At 55.2% G+C, this 18,054-nt stretch overlaps 5 protein-coding genes across 5 annotated transcripts; 4 read left to right on the top strand and 1 right to left on the bottom strand.

Annotated features, from left to right (window-relative positions):
* Window positions 1-3,353: 3,353 nt before the first annotated feature.
* On the bottom strand, window positions 3,354-7,234 carry M421DRAFT_424127 (beta-Ala-His dipeptidase). The gene is made up of 6 exons (XM_033593660.1): window positions 6,700-7,234; window positions 6,339-6,511; window positions 6,163-6,288; window positions 5,415-6,113; window positions 5,179-5,365; window positions 3,354-5,131 (listed from the first exon to the last, which is right to left on the bottom strand). Exons 1-6 carry the CDS (start codon window positions 6,770-6,772, stop codon window positions 3,579-3,581), a joined length of 2,811 nt encoding a protein of 936 aa, XP_033445357.1. The 5' UTR covers window positions 6,773-7,234; the 3' UTR covers window positions 3,354-3,578.
* Window positions 7,235-8,651: 1,417 nt separating this feature from the next.
* M421DRAFT_94923 (uncharacterized protein) lies at window positions 8,652-10,060 on the top strand (the record flags this gene model as incomplete). Its single annotated transcript, XM_033598248.1, has 2 exons — window positions 8,652-8,699; window positions 8,759-10,060. 2 exons carry the CDS (start codon window positions 8,652-8,654, stop codon window positions 10,058-10,060), a joined length of 1,350 nt encoding a protein of 449 aa, XP_033445356.1.
* Window positions 10,061-12,110: 2,050 nt separating this feature from the next.
* M421DRAFT_70845 (uncharacterized protein) lies at window positions 12,111-13,064 on the top strand (the record flags this gene model as incomplete). Its single annotated transcript, XM_033596740.1, has 1 exon — window positions 12,111-13,064. A coding segment is annotated over one exon (954 nt), but the record flags the coding sequence as incomplete, so codon positions are not given.
* A 2,074-nt stretch (window positions 13,065-15,138) lies between these two features.
* On the top strand, window positions 15,139-15,978 carry M421DRAFT_424124 (uncharacterized protein). The gene has a single exon (XM_033593659.1). It carries the CDS (start codon window positions 15,486-15,488, stop codon window positions 15,678-15,680), a length of 195 nt encoding a protein of 64 aa, XP_033445354.1. The 5' UTR covers window positions 15,139-15,485; the 3' UTR covers window positions 15,681-15,978.
* Window positions 15,979-16,327: 349 nt separating this feature from the next.
* On the top strand, window positions 16,328-17,925 carry M421DRAFT_70696 (uncharacterized protein; the record flags this gene model as incomplete). The annotated part of the gene is made up of 2 exons (XM_033596730.1): window positions 16,328-16,921; window positions 16,969-17,925. The coding sequence occupies 2 exons, from the start codon at window positions 16,328-16,330 to the stop codon at window positions 17,923-17,925; spliced, it is 1,551 nt and encodes a 516-aa protein (XP_033445353.1).
* Window positions 17,926-18,054: the final 129 nt, after the last annotated feature.

The raw sequence follows: 18,054 nt of genomic DNA, 5'->3' as shown, positions 1-18,054 counted from the left end.
TAGATGTTAATGGAGGACGCCTTGTCTCTGAGCAGACCAGACATTTTCGGTGGAACATCCTCACACAGCCTGCACAAGGCTGACCGGTTGCCGCATTGCAAGACGGTAGGCTTACCGCCCTCTGCAGTGTCACCGAGATGTCGCAACGTCGCGAACGGATGGATGGTGATGAGACATATGCAAACGGGTATTAGCTTGCCAGCGAGCTTCAACAACCCGAAATCGTCAGGACCGCGCTACCGGTACAGGTACCTAAATGCCAAACCGCCTTAGTTCGGATTCAAGCTGCAAAGACCGGTGCCTGGAAACCAACAACATCAGAGTGCACACAATAAATCATCATCAAAAAGCCAAATAAACTCTGCAACTCAAGCATACGACACTCAAATCGAACTCTTAAACACTGGCAGTACCCTGTCGCGCGTCGTCGACACAAGCTCCCACCCCCGGTCTGTACGGCTCGGTCCCCAAGACCCAGCGCGGCCGACTTCCGTCTTCGCCCTCCACATCCTTTGCAACCCACAACGACCTGATTATGCTTTCATGAGCCTTGGAGATATTCTTGTCGATCTGCTGAAAGCACGGGTGCTTACTGGTTCCCGTTGTACGTGCGCGAACCCTGGAGACCTGTTGGAGCGGATCTGGCAGAGCGAGAAGCTCCGATGCGCCTTCGTACACAGCTGTACATGAGCATAGCTCCTACCTCCATAATCAGCTATACGGTACTGACTGCAGGGAGAACCTTCGTGAGACCTGCATGTGTGGCTAGAGATCGGCTATGTTCGTGTCTGCAGTAGCCCTCGAGGTAAAAGCGTGGCTTTCATGTCATTACACACCTTGGATCTGCAGATCACCTGGGACAAGCTTCTCGTGAAGCACTCTACAAATCCGATCACTCATCATGTCGGGTCTAGTTGAACAACGTCCATTCACTTTCGGACTCGACACATGATCCACCCACAGCCTTATATTTCACATTGCCGCTCCTATCATTTCTACGGACAGCACGGAGCGACTGATTGATGGGATAATTGATTGGCACCAATCAAGTTATGAGGAGCTTGTTACGGTACGGTCGAGCCCTCTCATCTCGACTTTTATTTGTGATAACGAGTATTGGGGCCGAGCATGGGTCACGCAAGAGATCACTCTAGCGAAAAAGATTATTCTGTTTCTCTACAACAAAGCAGTCAGCCTCGCACAACTCTTCAACAGCATGCGATCGTTCTACCCGCTGACTGACGTCGACTTCCGGCAAAGTGCATTCTTCCAACACGCTTCCACCGAGGTCGATACGAAGATCTGCATAGGCGAGCATGTGATCTTTCCCCTGAGCCACTTTCGCAGAAAGCATTGCGGCTTTACGCGAGACCGAATGATTTCGTTGCTTTATTCGTGCTCGCCGGAGTCGCGTGTACCTGTCGACTACAATTTATCAAGTCTTGAACTAATGCAAACGCTTCTAGACAACTGCGCAGGGTCACTATGTATATGCGACGTTCTAGTCGTCGTACACAGTCTGGACCTCGTCAAGAATCCGAAAGATGATAAGTGCCTAGTACAGCGGACTTTCGGGCAATTCTTCGTGGGTATCAAGGTTGAAGACTTTCAGCTCCAACCTACGTATTAAGGACTTCTTGGTTACTGCTCGCCACTGCGATGCCGACATTACAAACAATGCCAGAGTTCTGGAAATTTCCTCGATCGATTCACCACAATCGCGATGGAGACACTCTACTAGACAAGTTTCCTCAACAAGAAAGCTCGGTTCCAACCAGAGTTCGCCGAAATACATTGGTTACCAGAAGATGGATACGAGCGAGGCTATCAAGATGATATTCGCAAGCGACGGCAGACTTGCCACCATCGAACCCAGCAAAGACTCAGGGACCTTCACCATGCGAATCTCGATGAATTTCCTTACGATATTACTCCCTCAGCCTGCCTCAATCTGCGTCCGCTCCTCCCCTACAATAAGAACAGCCACCTCTGCAGATGAGGGAGGAACCATCAAACCCGAGCCCACAGGAAGGGAGCCTGGCCATTCAAAGTCGCTATGGGTTAAAGATCCCGGTCAACAATTTCGATACAGTCTCTGCAAAGTTGGCAAGCGTCACCGAGAACCTTGCTCTCAATAGCTGCGCCCATAAAGGATGCGTGCGTTCATCGTATGCAAGATATCACGCTCAGACTTGTCAATATGCGAACATCACGTCAATACGCACTCAGCTGCACGCCAGGCAACGTCTGAGTCTGTCTCCGTAGTCCTACACGCCAAGTCGGTACAGCACAATGGTCATACATTCTCAGTGCTAGTTTCCGTCGTCTGTCACGATCTTCGGTGTCTATTGCTCCTCTTCACACTTGTCAAATAATAGAACAAAGATGGAAAACACCTTCACTGGAAGTCGCAGAGTCTACAGGTACCTGCCGCTTGACCACGATCAAGCATCTCTTTGTTTGCTCAAGGTACCACAAGACTTGTCACCTAGTGGATACATCCAATGTACGATCACCCAGACGACCATCGAGCGCGCCGCGTACTTTTGCCTCTCTTAATAGTGTGGAAACCACTACCCACCCATGATTTTCTGGTTGATGATGGCACAGTCAGTATAGCAAGAACGTATTCGTCTTCTTTAACAAGTATCGCACCAAGCCACAAGCATCCAGCATCATTCGGATCGACGCCTTCCGCATTGACCAAACGGTCGTACAAGAACGAAACACTAAGTCGTAGAGATAGAGTAGATATATCACAACGCTCAGCTGGTGCCAATTTGGCTCGGAACATGCCTGTTCTTAATGCCAACCATCCACCGCCTCAGATGCTACAGAGACCGAGCTTCGAAGATCATAGCATTCTCAACTTAGTCTCCGTGGAATCCTGCTCATCCAACAGTAAGTAATAGAACCGTGCTTGGACCTGTCATAAGATGCTGGCTTTCGACGTCCTTCCGCCCGGCCGCTGTCAATTTATGCCAACTGCGTTGAATAGGCCAACGTTTGACAAGGAACCGTCAGGTCATACAGATGGGCGAGGTCACGGCGAAAGCCATGTATCTACCAGGATCAGAGAAGAAGACATTCACTCCCAACGATACAAGATGAAAACGACAAAGCATGCGCTTCAGGGAGCTGAGGACAAGGCACCTAGGTCGCAAAGCACATGGGCCGTCTCGATTTCAATGATGTCAATATGTCTTCTCTCCTCCTGCTGTAATGGATTGTTTCATGAATCGACAATGAAGAGCAGCGCTGCCAAGCGTATCATCGACACTGACGCCGACGCGACCGAGTCAACCACTACCACGCCATGAAGCTCAGAAAACGTCGTGATACACGTCGTGGTGGCAACCTGATATCTGAACGAGCAATGCGCGGACCATGCATACCTTGAAGCTAGTCAAAACCGATACCAACGCATCCCATATCGAATCGGAACAGTACTTGCTTTAGGCTCAGACCGTGTGCTATCCACGCTGAGGGGTGTTTTCTCGAATTACTCTACATGTCCGACACATCCATGCACTCGGTCATCCCTTGTGCCGTCCCTGCCCACTTCCTCGCACAATGGCCTATTTCCGCGGCAGCTCCCAAAACACCCTCTTAAAGATCTTCTTACTATTAAACAAATTGACCAGCCTCAATCTCTCATTATCCAAATGCGCACTATCGCTCGCCTGGCCACATGGCAAATGCGCCGCAGGCGCACCAAACTCCTTCTCCAAGAACCTGATGCTCGGGATACTCCCGCCCTCGCGAATGAAGAGCGGCTTGACCGCTGTCGACATCTCCTCCTCATCGATTTGGTCGGAACGATGGGCGGTCGAGGGGCGCGATACGGGTAGGTCCGCGTCCGAACCGTTGGCGAGCGTGTTCGAGGTGGCTGGGGAGGATTTGACAGGGCTGAGCGGTGTGAGCGGTGTGAGCGGTGAAATCTGGTGGGTCAGTGCGTTCGCTTGCGACGAGCGGCGGGTCGAGAGCGTGGGGCCCCAGACATCGGAAATGGCTTGTTCTAGAGTCTGGAAGATCTCGTTGGTGTAATCGCCGAGCCAGGGCTCGGCTTGGTGGTCGATTGTGACTTTGAGTTTGTTCTTGCTGTCGAGGTCTTCGAATTCGTCGGCGAGGAAGGACTGTAATGACGCTGCTACTTCAGATGCTTCCTGGTTAGGCACCAGGCGGACGGAGAGTGCTGCTTTGGCGAGGCGGGGGATGATGGTCGAATTTTCGGGGCCGGAGGTTTGGAAGCGGTGGATTGTGAGGGAGGCTTCCCGCCACCTGCGCATGAGTGACTGTGCGAGTTCCTCAGGATCGCCAAGATCGGGATTATTGCGCAGTAGAGTTTGTGTGATCTCCGTATAGAGCTCCTTCTCTCCTTCCGCGAGTGGAAGGATAGGATCGTAGAAGCCCGGGATCTGGACTTTGCCGTGACGTCCAGTCAGCTTGGACAGCAACATGACGAGATCCTTCAGAGGTTCATCGAGCAGCGCACTACCGTCGACACCACTGTGCAGATCTGGATGCTCACTCTCGACCTGGACCGTGGCGTGTATGACGCCTCGCAGACCGTAGGTGATGCAGGGTACATGATCGTCGAGCCAGTAGCTGTTCGCCAGTAAGATCCAATCGATGTCGCCAATCAGATCCTTCTTTGCTTGCACAGCCTTCTCGAACCCTCGGGAGCCGCTTTCTTCCTCGCCTTCAATGAGGAAGATGATGTCAGCATCGAGACTTTGTTCGTTGGCAAGCTCATGTGCGGCATATATTGCAGCCATGATAGGTCCCTTGTTGTCAGAGACACCTCGCCCGTACAAATATCCGCCCTCGCCCGTCAGCGAAAACGGGTCGTGTTTCCACTTGCCGTGCTCGTTTTCCGCGGGTATGACATCGTAATGACCGTAGAAGAGGATCGTCTTGCGCGACGCTGCTGTTGCAGGGTTGCCTCTAAATTTGGCAAAAACGATAGGATTATACGGCTCGCTGGTGTTGAGCATCTCAGTCACGGCACCGAAGTTCTGGAACACAGACCGCAAGTAGGAGGCGCCTCTCCGACAATCCGCGCGGTACTTGGGCAGCGACGAGACAGTACGGAAGTTGACGAATTGGCTGAGCGACTCTACCATGAGATCTGCCCTTCATCAGCTCAGCCAGTAAGGATGAAGTAGGTGTACATACCGTTGTTGCTTCTTCTAGCAGCCGCCATGGGCTCTGCGCAATCCCGTACTTCCCAGATGACGATGGTGTTGTCATTCCCGCCGGTCACCAGGGTCGGCTTGTCGTTGTATTTCGTGTACGCAGATGCAAGGATCAGGCCGTTGTGCGCTTTGAAGGTCGACATGGTCTCGTAGTGTTCGTTGAATTTCTGGGAGTATGAGCAAACGGATCTGATCTCTCAGCAATGATCGACTTACATGCACAACACCAGACTTTCCACCGGCGAACAGGACGCCAGCGCCTAGTGTCAGAGTGTGTACATCTCCAGTGTTCGCTTTCAGACTCCTGACCAGCTGGCGCGTCTCCAGATCCCAGACATTCACTTCACCGTCGAATCGCCCGCTGTAGAGGAAGGAGCCTTCACGAGCCAGGGACAGAATCGACTCGCCCTCTTCCCTGCCATCCTCCAATGCGCAAATGCTGGTGATCAGACCGCCTCTTGTGGGGTCTATCCGCCATAGCAAAATGCGGCCGTCACCTCCTCCCGAGACCAGCACTTCTTCCGAGGGTGCTTCAGGTAGGATCCCCCTGCCAAGCAGCATGCAATGTACGTAGCCAAAGTGAGCGAACTGGTAGATGTCCTGGCTGTCAATCTGCAGCTCCTGGCCCCCCACGGCGTCTCGTGGCTTCGAATCTGCGCCAAAGGGCTTCGGTGTCTGCGCGCCGCCGGGACCGAGCGAATCGAAGAATCGGTTCTTGCGCTGGGACGGATGCGAAGCGAGCGTGGGCCGCGGGCGGGCGTCCTTCTCCTTAAGATCGTACCATTGTATGCTCGTGTTCTGGGCACCGAGGTAGACTGTGCGGTGGAAGGACGAGTACGCGACACAGAAGATGTCGCCGATGTCGTAGGGCGACCAGAGGGCGTAGAGATGGCGGAAGCCGGAGGTGCACCAGACCTGCCGGTTAGCACGTGAGCATGTTCAAGTGGGTGAGGGGGGTTCCTACATTTATGATCGGGTCTGTCGCACTGGAGAAGAGCAGCTCCTGGTCTTGCGACAGGCAAAGGCCAAGCACGCTGCCTTTGTGCGCCTGGATGACTCGCCGGCGCTCGTACGTGTCGAGACTGTAGACCTGGGCAAGATCAGCATGGTTCATCAGTGTGCTCGTCTCTTCCACCCTACCAGGATCTCTCCTCCCTGCGTGCCGGCGAAAATGTACTGCGAAGACACGGTAAGCGCGAGGATCGACTTGTCGTGCTGCATGCGATGGGACAGCGCCGGCGTGCGGTTGTCGCGCGGCACTCCCTCGCCAATGACATTGCTGCCCGAAGTGCTTCTCTCGTAGCTCGGCGACCCTGTCATGGACATTGTCAGCCAGGCCTCACCAGAATACCTTCGTGGTGCATCGTGAAATCGCGGAGGGACTTGTGCAGACAAACGCTGCAATGACGGAGGTCCCAGGGTCCATTCGCGTGGCAGCGACCCCGCCGCACTAAGAACCGCCGACAGCTGGCTCTCCCCTGGCCGCATCGTCTTTGCTCACCTCTCAATCCTATCGTGCCCTTTGCACTGTTCGCCGTGTCCTGCGACGTGAGGGAGCGCGCGTACTGACACATGCTGACGGCCCTCCCTTGGCCGCTGCACGCCGACAACAGTGCGAAGGGGAAGATGGGCGATGACTCGTTATCTGCGGCTGCTCGTGGCCAGATGGGTGCTTCTTTCAGGTGACGATATGCTGGAAGAACGGCCTCACCGTCGTCAAGGGAGGTGACAGACGCAGATTCATGTTCACTCGCTGTCTCCTCAGGGGAGCTTGAGCCATGATGCTCGGACATGGTAACATCTCACCGCTCTGGATATGGCGAGCGAGGTCCCTTGAATGGTGTGATCGCCTCAGGACTGAGGGATGGCAAAGCACAAAGCAGGTCGATATTCCTAGCCAGGAGCCGCAGCTGCATGTTTCTTTATCGTGATTGCCTTTTCGCTGCTTGTTCCGGGACCAGCGCACGCAGTCACGCATGTTGTACATCTTAGTGGTGGGCAGGCACGTCTGGCACCGCGTCGCTTTTGCATTGGCTGGCACAGTGAAGAGGCACAAGACACTGGCGATGCTACCTCGTGTCGAGGCTGCAGAGGACATGCTCGGTGTTTGTGTTTGACACTTGAGTGGTTCACGAGATGTGTGGACGCTCGAGTGGTTACACAGATCTCGTGAACAGGTCGCCCGCAGCTCTGCTGCTGTCGTGCATGAGGCTGCCGTGGTGCCGTGGTAATTACCGGTAGGCTTGCGGGCCGCCACGCATGCTGCTTGACGTTTGATGCCCTGATCGTCGGCGTCGTTTGGCGTCGTTTCGAGCAGCCCTCTGTTTGGACGAACGAGGAAGGGTCTTCAACACGGTCATTCTCTCGGACTCCACTGATTGACCACTTTAATTGTGACTGCCCGCGGCCGTGAGTCAAGTCGCGGAGACCGGGCACTATTTGCTCGTTGGGCTATGGTGCGGTGTGTCTTCTTCAGCAGCGGTGATCTTGAGTATCCTAGTATGCCTTACATTCCCACATCATCAAGACTTCAGAGTAGTCCAGCCCGCACCGCCACAGTGGCTGAACAGGTTTTGTAGACTCAGGTGGTACTATGCGGCACTATGTATGCGCTCAGCTGGCATGGACCTCTGCTTAGCGAGACCCGCGGCCCAGCCACCCTTTTGTAAACCATGGCGCCGATCTGCCAACACGCAGCGAGAGTGCCGCTGGGTGGCCTTTTGGGCAGCAACGACCATGTCGCCGCACGCGTCATGTCCGAATCTGCTGCACTCTGTCATCAGCGTGCGTGAGATGCCTCACCGTCGACCAGCCCCCCGGGGACACGTCTGGCAGTGTTCTCTAGGGCTACAGCCGCATTTTCCGTTGCTGCCTGCGATTCGCAGCGTTACGCTGGCCGCAGAAGGGCCAGTCTAAATGGAGGCGAGCTTGGATGTGCCTGTGAGCTGGCGACACGCCAACAAACCACGCTGCGGCCTGCAGCGCCCGCCTTCCCTGGCTCCATTTGCCGCAGACCGACGAATGCCTGCGCGCGACGTCGCACAGTCACGATAGAGCACCCGCGGGCAGCGCCGTGACTGGAACCGTCTCGGCCCTCAATTCTGGCCTGTCAGCGCCGTTGCCGTGTACCCCTCGTCCCACTGGCTCGCTGTACCTATGGGCCTGCTTGACGCCTCACTCCACGTGTACCCCTCTGCCTCCCCTTCCGTACCCGAGCCCCATTGTGAACTCTGAATAAAGACCGCTCCTGTCCTACCGCCAGTGTGGCATTCCATGTGGAGCTGCGGAGTGCACGAGCAAGGCTACCCGCTTCCGAGCATTGATGATTCCTGACCGCCTCGACCTTGGGTAGATCAAGTACTGTGCGCGCCGCCGTTGCACGTCAGACGCTGTACAACACCATCCTAACGTCGCAGTGCAGCTGCAGGGCAAGCATCGCTGCATTCAGTCGCCATGGGAGTCGGAGAGACCATCACCGTCATCAACAAGTCGGGCAAAGTCGTGAGCAGCGTGGGTGCACCGTAGCCGGGCCAGCACGAGCGTCACTAACGACCCCACAGAGCAAGCACGTCTTCAGTGTCTTCAAGGAGGCCAAGGCTGCCTACCGCGAGCGCAAGGCTGAGATCAAGGCCGAGCGCGATGCTGCCGTGCGCGAGAAGAAGGCCTTGAGCAAGGGCGTCGAGGCACTACGCGATGAGGACGACGTTCAGTCGCACGCATCCTCGCGCCGGTCCTCGCACTCCAAGGCCACGCACCGCTCCAAGTCACATCATCAAAAGTCACCACGTCCTGATGGACGACCCCCACTAGAACGGGGCTACACAGACAGCTTCTACGCAAACGACCGGAGCCCGCGCACCAGCCGCCATCGATTCGACGATGACCTTGCCGGAAGCGCCCGTGATGGGCACATGAGGGAACTTGTCCGGAGAAACTCGGACCAGGTCGCACGCTCATCTCGCCATGCCAAGCGCTCAGAACCCTACGTCGACATGGACCTGGCTTATGGCGACGTACCTCCACCTCTGCCTGACAAGAAGTACGAGGATGCCGAGCTGAAGGAGAAGGCGTCGAAGATCACCATGCTCCTGGACGAGGCCAATTGTCTACAGTACTCTGCAACTGCCATGATCGAGAACCTGCAGAAAAACCCCGATGCCCTCGCTGCCGTTTCCCTCACCCTCGCCGAGATCAGTGCAATCGTGAGTAAGATGGGCCCTGGGGTTCTCACCACTCTCAAGGGTGGCTTCCCCGCTGTCGCCGCCCTGCTCATGAGCCCACAATTCATGATTGCTGGAGGTGTCGCCGTCGGCGTCACCATCGTTGCTCTCGGCGGATACAAGATCATCAAGAGAATCCAGCAAAACAAGGACGAAGAGATGATCATGGGTGGTCCAGTCCAGATGCCCATGTCCATGCCCGTGCCCACGGACGCACGTGCGGCAGAGGAGCCCTACATACTCGACGAGCTCGAGACAAAAGAGCTCAGCCGCATCGATCTGTGGCGCCGCGGCATCGCAGATGTCGAAGCAGAGAGCTCCGGCTGCAGCGTCGACGGCGAGTTCATCACACCAGGTGCCACACGGCAGCTGGTCGATGCCGGCGTTCTTGACGAGGACGACATCAAGTCGCGCCGCAGCGCAAAGATCCGGGACGACAGGAGCGAGCGACCCAAGTCACACCGCGCCAAGTCGGTACGGTCCGATGCCCGCTCTGAAGTGCGCTCCGAGCGCAGCGCGCACACCAGCAAGACCTCCGGTACGCACCGCAGCAAGACCGTCAAGGAGGGCAGCAGCAGGCGCAAAGAGAAGGAGCCGTCGCTCATGAAGACGCTCTTCCGCTCGAAGACGGCCGCTTATTGAGCACCATTACCAACGCATCACCATGACACCACGTCACACTTCAAATTTCATTGCAGCGTTTCGCGTTCATTCTGCATACAGCACCGTTCTCGCTGTGTTTTATATACCATAGACGACAGGACCCACCTCTAGCCCCTATTTCGCATTGATGCATTTTCCTTGGGCATAATGACCGGCGTTTGGGATTGGGGTTCTACGTCATTGACGTTCTTTCACGCCGCTATGTACGCTATCTTGCAATATACGATACGACTACTCAAATTCCTTCGTTTCTCAGACATCTCACGGTTCCTTTATAGCAGTGTTCGCAATGGCCGCAGTAACATATGGCGAGTTAAAGTTGTAGCTTGCATTGTGAAAAGAGAACAGCGTATGTCCAATGATACAGCGAGATCGCAGACGATGCCTTCTAGGAATTACATACACCTCCTCGTTCTCCAGCAACGAGACAAGCTCACTCGTGTTACTCGAATTCTCAGCAGTCACCGACTGCTACCTGAGCCAACAACGGCGTCACGCGACCAGGCGAGTTGAAACGAGAGGATCGAGCGAGCAAGATTGAAGAATGGCCAGTGTCTCTCTAGATCTCGAACGATGAGATCGGGATACACCAGCCGCCGTACTTGATCTTGCAGCTCGAATTGACGTTCTCTGGGGCCGCCCTGCCGAGCGAGTGCGTTGGGTGCACATGCCGACCAGTTCTTACTCTTACAACTGGGACAAGAAAATACTGAAAGTGCTCCTCCAGGTCGCAGAGCTGTGTCCTGCTACGACTGTGTCTGTGAACTCCAACAACAAGTGAAATTCGTAGTGAACCGGCTGTCTGAAACAGCTCATGGCTACCGCGATGAGCTCGGATCTTGGGGTTGGATGGCGGGTGGAATGCTGAGGATATACTCACAGAATCAAATCCTTTGATAGTAGTGGTAGGAGATATGGAAGTGTTGAGCTAGGCGTGAGCGATGGAACGTCGTGCCTGTGTCTTCACAACTACGACTCGCTAGAGTGGGATTGCCTCCACAATTTGTCTGAATGTTTGAGCGTTTGCTCTCTACCGCACAAGGCGTCTCCTTTTAAAGCAAACACGATGATTCAGCGACTGGGATGCCATTGCTATGGATTTGAGTTCGGTCTTCAACTCCTTGATGAAAGGCAACAGTGGCAAGGAATGGGATGTGAGGAGATGAGAGCCCAGAAAGAGCTTGCTGCACGGAATGTTCAGGATGGAAACAAGAGAACCGCACTCAAAGAAGTCACGCCGGCTGCTTGCTGGGAGTGACTATAGTTTGCTCCTTTCTTCTCGTGACAGCTCAACCATCGATTTGATCCAAGGCCGAGACGACTCTGCTCATGCAGAAGCAGCATATGTGCCTTTCGTAAATACTAATCATGCACATTATCCGTCACACTGCAAATAACCAATCCACTCGCCATCTCCATAAAGCCAACCAAGTCCCTCCTCTTCCATCCCATCATCTACTTCTCGCCAGTCTTTGATGGGTCGCTGAGTGCCCTTTCACCCGTTTCCACGCGGTGCAGTGCACTCAGGAGCGAGAGTGAAAGGCGCTGCACCGTGGCCGTCACTGTTCAATCTTGATGGGCTTTTGAGACACGCTTCCACAGTGCTCGCGACTGCCGCGTAGTTGCCTACTGATCAGCAACTCGTCTCTTCACGACGTAATTTCTACGCTCGCCAAATATTGGCCATTCGTCGCGCCTAGAATACCTCGACTTCCTCAGGTTTGCTTTCCTGCTTTACATGAAGGGACTGTACTGACATATATGCAGCGCGAAAGTCTGAGCCACTGCTTTCCCACACTCTCTTTCGTAGCCACAAAGCTCAGTAAATAACTCTACTTGAAGTCAGTCGACTGACTGCGGTGACTACAGTTACTACTATATCGCCATGTGGGCCGCTGCCGCGAAGAAAGTGGCTCCTTCCCTCCCTCCGCCAAAGCCGGAACAACGTCTGAAAGCTTTGGCGGACTTCTACTCAAACAAGTCGGAAAAGGTAATACTCCTAGAGGCCCTTGGAGCAAGCACCCATCTCATGCCTGATACGCCGGCGATAGCAGCTCCTCTCGTCCCGCATATGATTGTCATATGTATCGACACGGAATCCTGGACCAACAACACGGATCTGATGACCGAGCTCGGGATGAATGTCTTTTCGCGCCAAAAGGGACGGGAGGTGAGCACCACCACCGGTCCCGGACCACACGGTGTGAACGTGATGAAAGCGCTCAATTTTTACCACTTCCGCATCGCCGAGCACGCACACTTGCTAACGAACCGAGAAGGTTCTTACGGTCCCCTCGGAAACCGCTTCGGCCAGACCCGGTTCATCACATTCCAAGAGCTGCGTGTTGTCCTGGAGCATTTCTTCAACCAGGATATCGTCTCCGACGACCCTAAGCTGCAAGGATGCAAGCGGCCTGTCGTCCTTATAGGTCACGCTCTGAGGCATGACCTTGAGAACGCCAACAAGGAAGGTCTTGAGTACAACTTTACAAAGTACTCCACGATCGTTGCCAATGTTGATACGCAGCAGTTGGCGCGTCAGACGGGAGTCTGGAACCCACCGGCATACATGAGGACCAATGAGATCGGCCTCCGCGTGCTCGTCGAGGAGAAGCTTAGTTTCCGCCATCTCGACGACCATACTGCCGGCAACGATGCCGCCCGGACGATGATGTGCGGTATTTGGATGTGCCTGCCTGCTGCTCTCACTCAGATCGAGCATCCCGACATGCAGCAGGTCGCCAATGCTGTCGAGAAGCACAGCAGCTTGAACTTGGCAGCACTATATGGTACTGTCGAGCTGTGCGTTCGTTGCGGTGGACGAGACCATTCCGAGGAGGCCTGCACTGTTAGTGTCCAGTGCGCAGCATGCATCCGGTTCGACACTGGACCCAACCGGGACCAGAACGCGGCAAGCCACATTGAGACGTATTGTTACCACACGGCTACCTTCAAGGCCTGGGCACGTCGGTATAAGGATGCATGGCTCAAGAATCGTCAGAAAGGTAGACCGTTCAGCGCCGAGATCTTAGCCGGCCCTGGCCCGGATGCTCATCCCTACTCGACCTGGACGAAGTTTCAGCGTCCTTTCTGGCCGTTGGAGCAGCCGAGCGAGGTCTTGGAGGGCATGGATTTGTCGACGCCACCAGTCGCCTTCGTATATAACCTTCCGTCTGCGCTCGGTGGTCTGCCAGTCCCATCCCATGGCGACTGGGTCCAGCCCGTTCCGCAACTCCCTGCACATGATCCAACCACTAACGGGGCAGCCGCCGGCTCCGTACCTCCAGCTTGGCCGGCTCTTCCTGCAGCGGGTGGCATCCAAGTGCCTTCCGCCGGCACTTGGGTGCCATCTTCACCGGGCAGCTCAACAGCCTGCACAACCACCACTGCCTCGAGCGTCGTTCTTCTAGCATCCAACGGGATATCGATGGCTGCATCTGATTCTGCTCTTCCAGTGCTCGCCACCAACGGCGTGACTGCATCCGCGTGGGATGTTGGTCCTCCGACGCCCAACGGCACTCCAGCTTCAGCCGCAGCATCTTCTCCTCCACCAGCACCCAGTAACAGCGCTGCTCCGGCTCGTGTTGCTGCGAACGAGATTCTCCGTTCTGTCTCGTGCGGTCATGGTAGGGGCGAGCGCGGCCAGGGCAGCGCTATTGTTGGTCTTGGTCGAGGATCGTCTCGAGATGCACGAGGAGGTGATGGTGCAGGCATTGCTGGCACTGTGGGTGGTACCTCGTGGGACCCTTCGAGCGTTTGGTAATATTACCACTTGTGAGATATATCCCAGCGGTGACAAGCATTGTATCGACACCATCTTCTCGTACAGCGTCCGCGGCCTCAGCCTGCACTTGGTTATAACCCCTCTGGGAATCGATCAAGAAGTCAATCTTCACACAGCATAAGAGACAACTAAAGCGGACCAGGAATAACTAAGACTCGCAAGCGCAAGCGGCAAAGAAAGCCAAAGAGAACGAAGACGCACTGCAGATGCTGGAGAACAATAAGCATCGGTACATGGTGTGGCATTCAACCAACGATTAACAACCCTTCAGCGGTTTGACCCTTGGCAACCAGACCCAACCCTTTGCGCAGCCACCTTCCGGCTTTGCTGCTGGATTGGGTTACAGCACCTCTGGCTATTCGCCTGCGCTGGGTTACAGCCCCACTGGCAATCCTGCTGGGTTTAATTACAAATTAGAGAGGAAATAATGACCAATAAGAAACCTATAATAACACTCTTCTCTTCTTCTGTCTGGATGATACTCTGCTGTTAAGTGTCACGCCTTCACTTCTTCACTGCCTCCCACATCTGCTGGCCTCGGACTGTTCTCAAGGACACCCTACTTGATAGCAAGATGCTGCGACCTCTCGACTGAACACTACCCGCAAGACCCACCCTAGCAGTGACAAATACTGCATTAAGAATTTGCTGCTAAAGCTTATCGTTGTTAGGGTTTCTGTTAGCAACTGCAAGGCAGTGCAGAACCTCTACAACACAGGTATTGCTCAGATTAGTACCGTTTGTGGGTCTATAACGTGTCAAAAAGCAGGCGTAGGATCAACAGTAATGTGCTCTGCTGTTACACGCTTGGTTTGTTTTGTTCGTTGCTGCTGTATGCAGAGCCGACGGAAGCATGTCCTCTCTTCCGTTCTTCATGGCAAATCACATTGACTACTTCACAGCACCTCAAATGCGTTTGCAACATGCTTCTTTCCCTTGTGACTCGCTTCAGAAGCTAGCGTGACATATTATGTGCAGTCGCTGCAGCTGGTTATGGTTTTCCATCGTGATGGTCAGCATGTGCCAGGGCATCGAGGGAATGATGTTCTTCAGTGCATGCCGCACTAGCGACGAGTGTGGAAGAATCGTTCGGCAAGTTACGTTCGGCATCTTTCCCTCGAGCACGTTGGATCCAAGATGAGCCATCTCCCCAGCCTGCTCTCATATTAGATTACAATGTATCCTTCTGCATGCCTCTGAGGATACAAATGGTTCTTGTTACCGCGGCGAGTAGATCCATGGTGTTCCCCCGCTGCATGGGTGAATATGCACGGCATTATGCAGCTGTGGTCGAGGGACCGACCCACGCCTGATCGTGAGACTAACACCATCAATGTGCACGTTGTGGGGCGTGACTGACGTTTCGACGGGCAGACTGGTCATCACAGACGAGACCGTTAGTACTTGGAGGAACCTCAGAGGTGCGATATCGAGATCGGGCACCTTAGTACGTTTGTAAGCCTCGGTAGGCACGGAAATACCTGGTCTTACGATTCGTATGAAAAGTTCTCCAGCAAGGAATAAGGCCTCTAACCCACAGATCCATTGCAAGTGTTAGCAAGCATGGCGTCTCAGAAACGGCTCCACCTCAAATCTTCCATGCAGCCCTTTCGCTGCAAAATGGCGCCTGGAGATGTACCGGGGCTAATGCAGAGGCGAACCCCAACTTCAAGCGTCTCGACCTTCACTCGCGAGCTGGAGAGGGAGACTTCGACGCCTTGTTCATGGCCGATCACCGCGCGGTCCTCTCCGAAATACCTTCTATGCACGAGCGAGCCACACGGCGAGAGCGTCGGTGCTGGCTTTTGCTGTTAAAGAAGGATTGGCTATTTAACGGTCTTGTCGTTGCTGGAACCACAGAGGGTATTATGGATGAGTAGATCTTGGCCATTCGATTGACCTGGTGGCCTTTCTCGTCGACGTCGGTCTGGTTGGTGCATGCATATCTGGTCGATGCAGAGCCAAGCTCAACAACATGTAGCATAGCGACTCGCTATCAGGAAGTCGTACAGGTTACTGCGGACTGACCACCAGCCTGACTGGCCAGGTGCACACGTCAAAAGCCGGTTTTGCGGGTCCCCAAGTAGGTATAGGACCGTGCTGTGGAGCCATGCTCATAGTCTGAGGGTACCATGTCCAAGCCCTGCAGATGCTTCTCAGCCTGGTGAAGCTTGCGAGTGCCTTTTGTGTAATTGTGATATCAACGGTCGACGATAAGACACACTACTGGGGCTGCTGCTATCTTGGCTGGGCTGGGTCTGCACTTAGTCATCCAGGCTCCCGGAGAGCGCGATTGACATGACGGCATGCGCAATCACAGGCGTCCTAGACAATCATGCCAATCTCTCAACAACAATTTCCCTTGCCCATGAGCTTGTTATTTACCTGCGACTACGGCTGAAGCCTTGATTCCGTGCTCGCATACAGCACCTCGTCGCGCAAACCGCGCACACGCCGCCATCATGATAGGCACCTCGATTCCGCAATACATGCTCATTCGAACCTGCATCCTCGGCTTCCGTCTGATCACGCCCCTCGCCATCTTCTACGTATCCTTCAGTCTCGCTGAGCACCCGACCTCGGCCGGCGGGCGCTTCTTGCTCGCATGGAGCATCATCGAAGCCCTGTTCTGGCTGCTCGTCTACATACCCCGCAAGCGCGCGCTGCAGGCCTCGGCACAACACCCGCCCGTCCTCGCCAAAGAGGACAGGAAAGCGCTGTTCTGGAAGTGCTGGGATAAGGTACCACATCCGGAGTACTACGTCAGCCGGTGGTTTCTGGGCGCGAGGTCTGGCGAGGTGCGCAGGGAGAATGTGAAGGAGTTCTACGCGTGGGCGCTGATGAACAGGGGGACGGAGAGTGAGGATGAGCTAGTCAGACGCGCGCAGGAGGATCCCGACGCGAAGATTGAGGAGGAGGAAGAGTTGAAGGAGTACGTGGACGGCATTGAGACGATGCTGGGGAGACCGATTCTGCCTGGGCGTGGGCCGGCAAAGTGTCTGCGGCTGACCATTGACGACGTGGACATGCGCCACAGGCCGGTGGTGTGGTACATGGTATGTCGATGCAATCTGACCAACTTGACCGAGTCTGACAACCGCAGATCGTCATGCTCGTAGACACCCTCACAGCCGCTTACCTACGCTGCAACAACTTCTCCCTGCACCGCACCCACCTGCACTCCTCCCTGGCCATCTTCCCTCCCCGCCCCGCCTCGTTCTTCGCGCGCCAGCTTTCCCCCGCCCAAGACCTGAGCTACTGGTACCGCCCACACACCTCCAAAACACGACTGCCCATCCTCTTCATCCACGGCATCGGCATCGGACTGATGCCGTACAGCCAATGGCTCTCCTCGATCAACGACGAAGACCCCATATCGCCCGCAGACGGCGAAATCGGAATCATCGCAATCGAGATAATGCCCATTAGCTTCCGCCTAACGCGTGCCATGCCGCGGCCCGAGGAGCTGTGTCGCCAAATCAACGCAATACTCTTGCGTCACGGGTGGGACAAGGTGGTGCTAGCCTCGCACTCGTACGGCAGCGTAATCAGCACGCACTTGCTCAAGGACGCCGCGACAGCGGCCAAGATCGGGCCGTGCCTGTTCATCGATCCAGTCACGTTTCTGCTGCACCTGCCGGACGTGGCGTACAACTTCACCGCGCGCCGCCCGCGCCTCGCAAACGAGCACCAGCTGTGGTATTTTGCGTCCATGGACATCATGGTCGCGTACACGCTGGCGCGGAATTTCTTCTGGAGCGAGAACATCCTCTGGAAGGACGATCTGCGCGCGCGCGACGTCACAGTGTCGCTGGGCGGACGGGATCTGATCGTCGACACAGAGGCGGTGGGCAAGTACATCAGCGGCGTTGATCCGAAGAGCGAGGAGAGGGGCTGGAAGGACAGGGCGTGGAAGGGCTCGGGCGTGGAGACGCTCTGGTGGCCGACGGCAGACCACGCACAGGTCTTTGAGCGCAGAGAGGGGCGGGCGAAGCTCGCTCATGTGCTGCGCGAGTACGCGAAACGTAAGGAGCAAGTCGAGGATGAGGAGTGGCTGTGAAGAGCTTGCATGCCAATCTATTTGGCGTTTGAGATCGAGCACGTCGCATTCCCTCATCACGCACGTTTCGGCCAAGGCGCTGCATCTACATGGCAATGAAAGCAGACTCCAGATGAGACTCTCAACTAC

Source organism: Didymella exigua (genome assembly GCF_010094145.1).
Source record: "Didymella exigua CBS 183.55 unplaced genomic scaffold M421scaffold_32, whole genome shotgun sequence".
Taxonomy (NCBI): Eukaryota; Fungi; Ascomycota; class Dothideomycetes; order Pleosporales; family Didymellaceae; genus Didymella; species Didymella exigua.
This window is presented reverse-complemented; position numbering and strand designations above follow the sequence as displayed.

What these genes read in the sequence shown, in the direction of transcription:
- M421DRAFT_424127 (XM_033593660.1), bottom strand. Translation starts at nt 6,772, where the DNA reads ATGTGTCAGTACGCGCGCTCCCTCACGTCGCAGGACACGGCGAACAGT. An exon ending in GGGCACGATAGGATTGAGAG is followed by an intron (nt 6,512 to 6,699) that starts GTGAGCAAAGAC and finishes TGTCCATGACAG; the next exon opens with GGTCGCCGAGCTACGAGAGA. An exon ending in TGCTAGAAGAAGCAACAACG is followed by an intron (nt 5,132 to 5,178) that starts GTATGTACACCT and finishes GATGAAGGGCAG; the next exon opens with ATCTCATGGTAGAGTCGCTC.
- M421DRAFT_424124 (XM_033593659.1), top strand. Translation starts at nt 15,486, where the DNA reads ATGGCGCCTGGAGATGTACCGGGGCTAATGCAGAGGCGAACCCCAACT.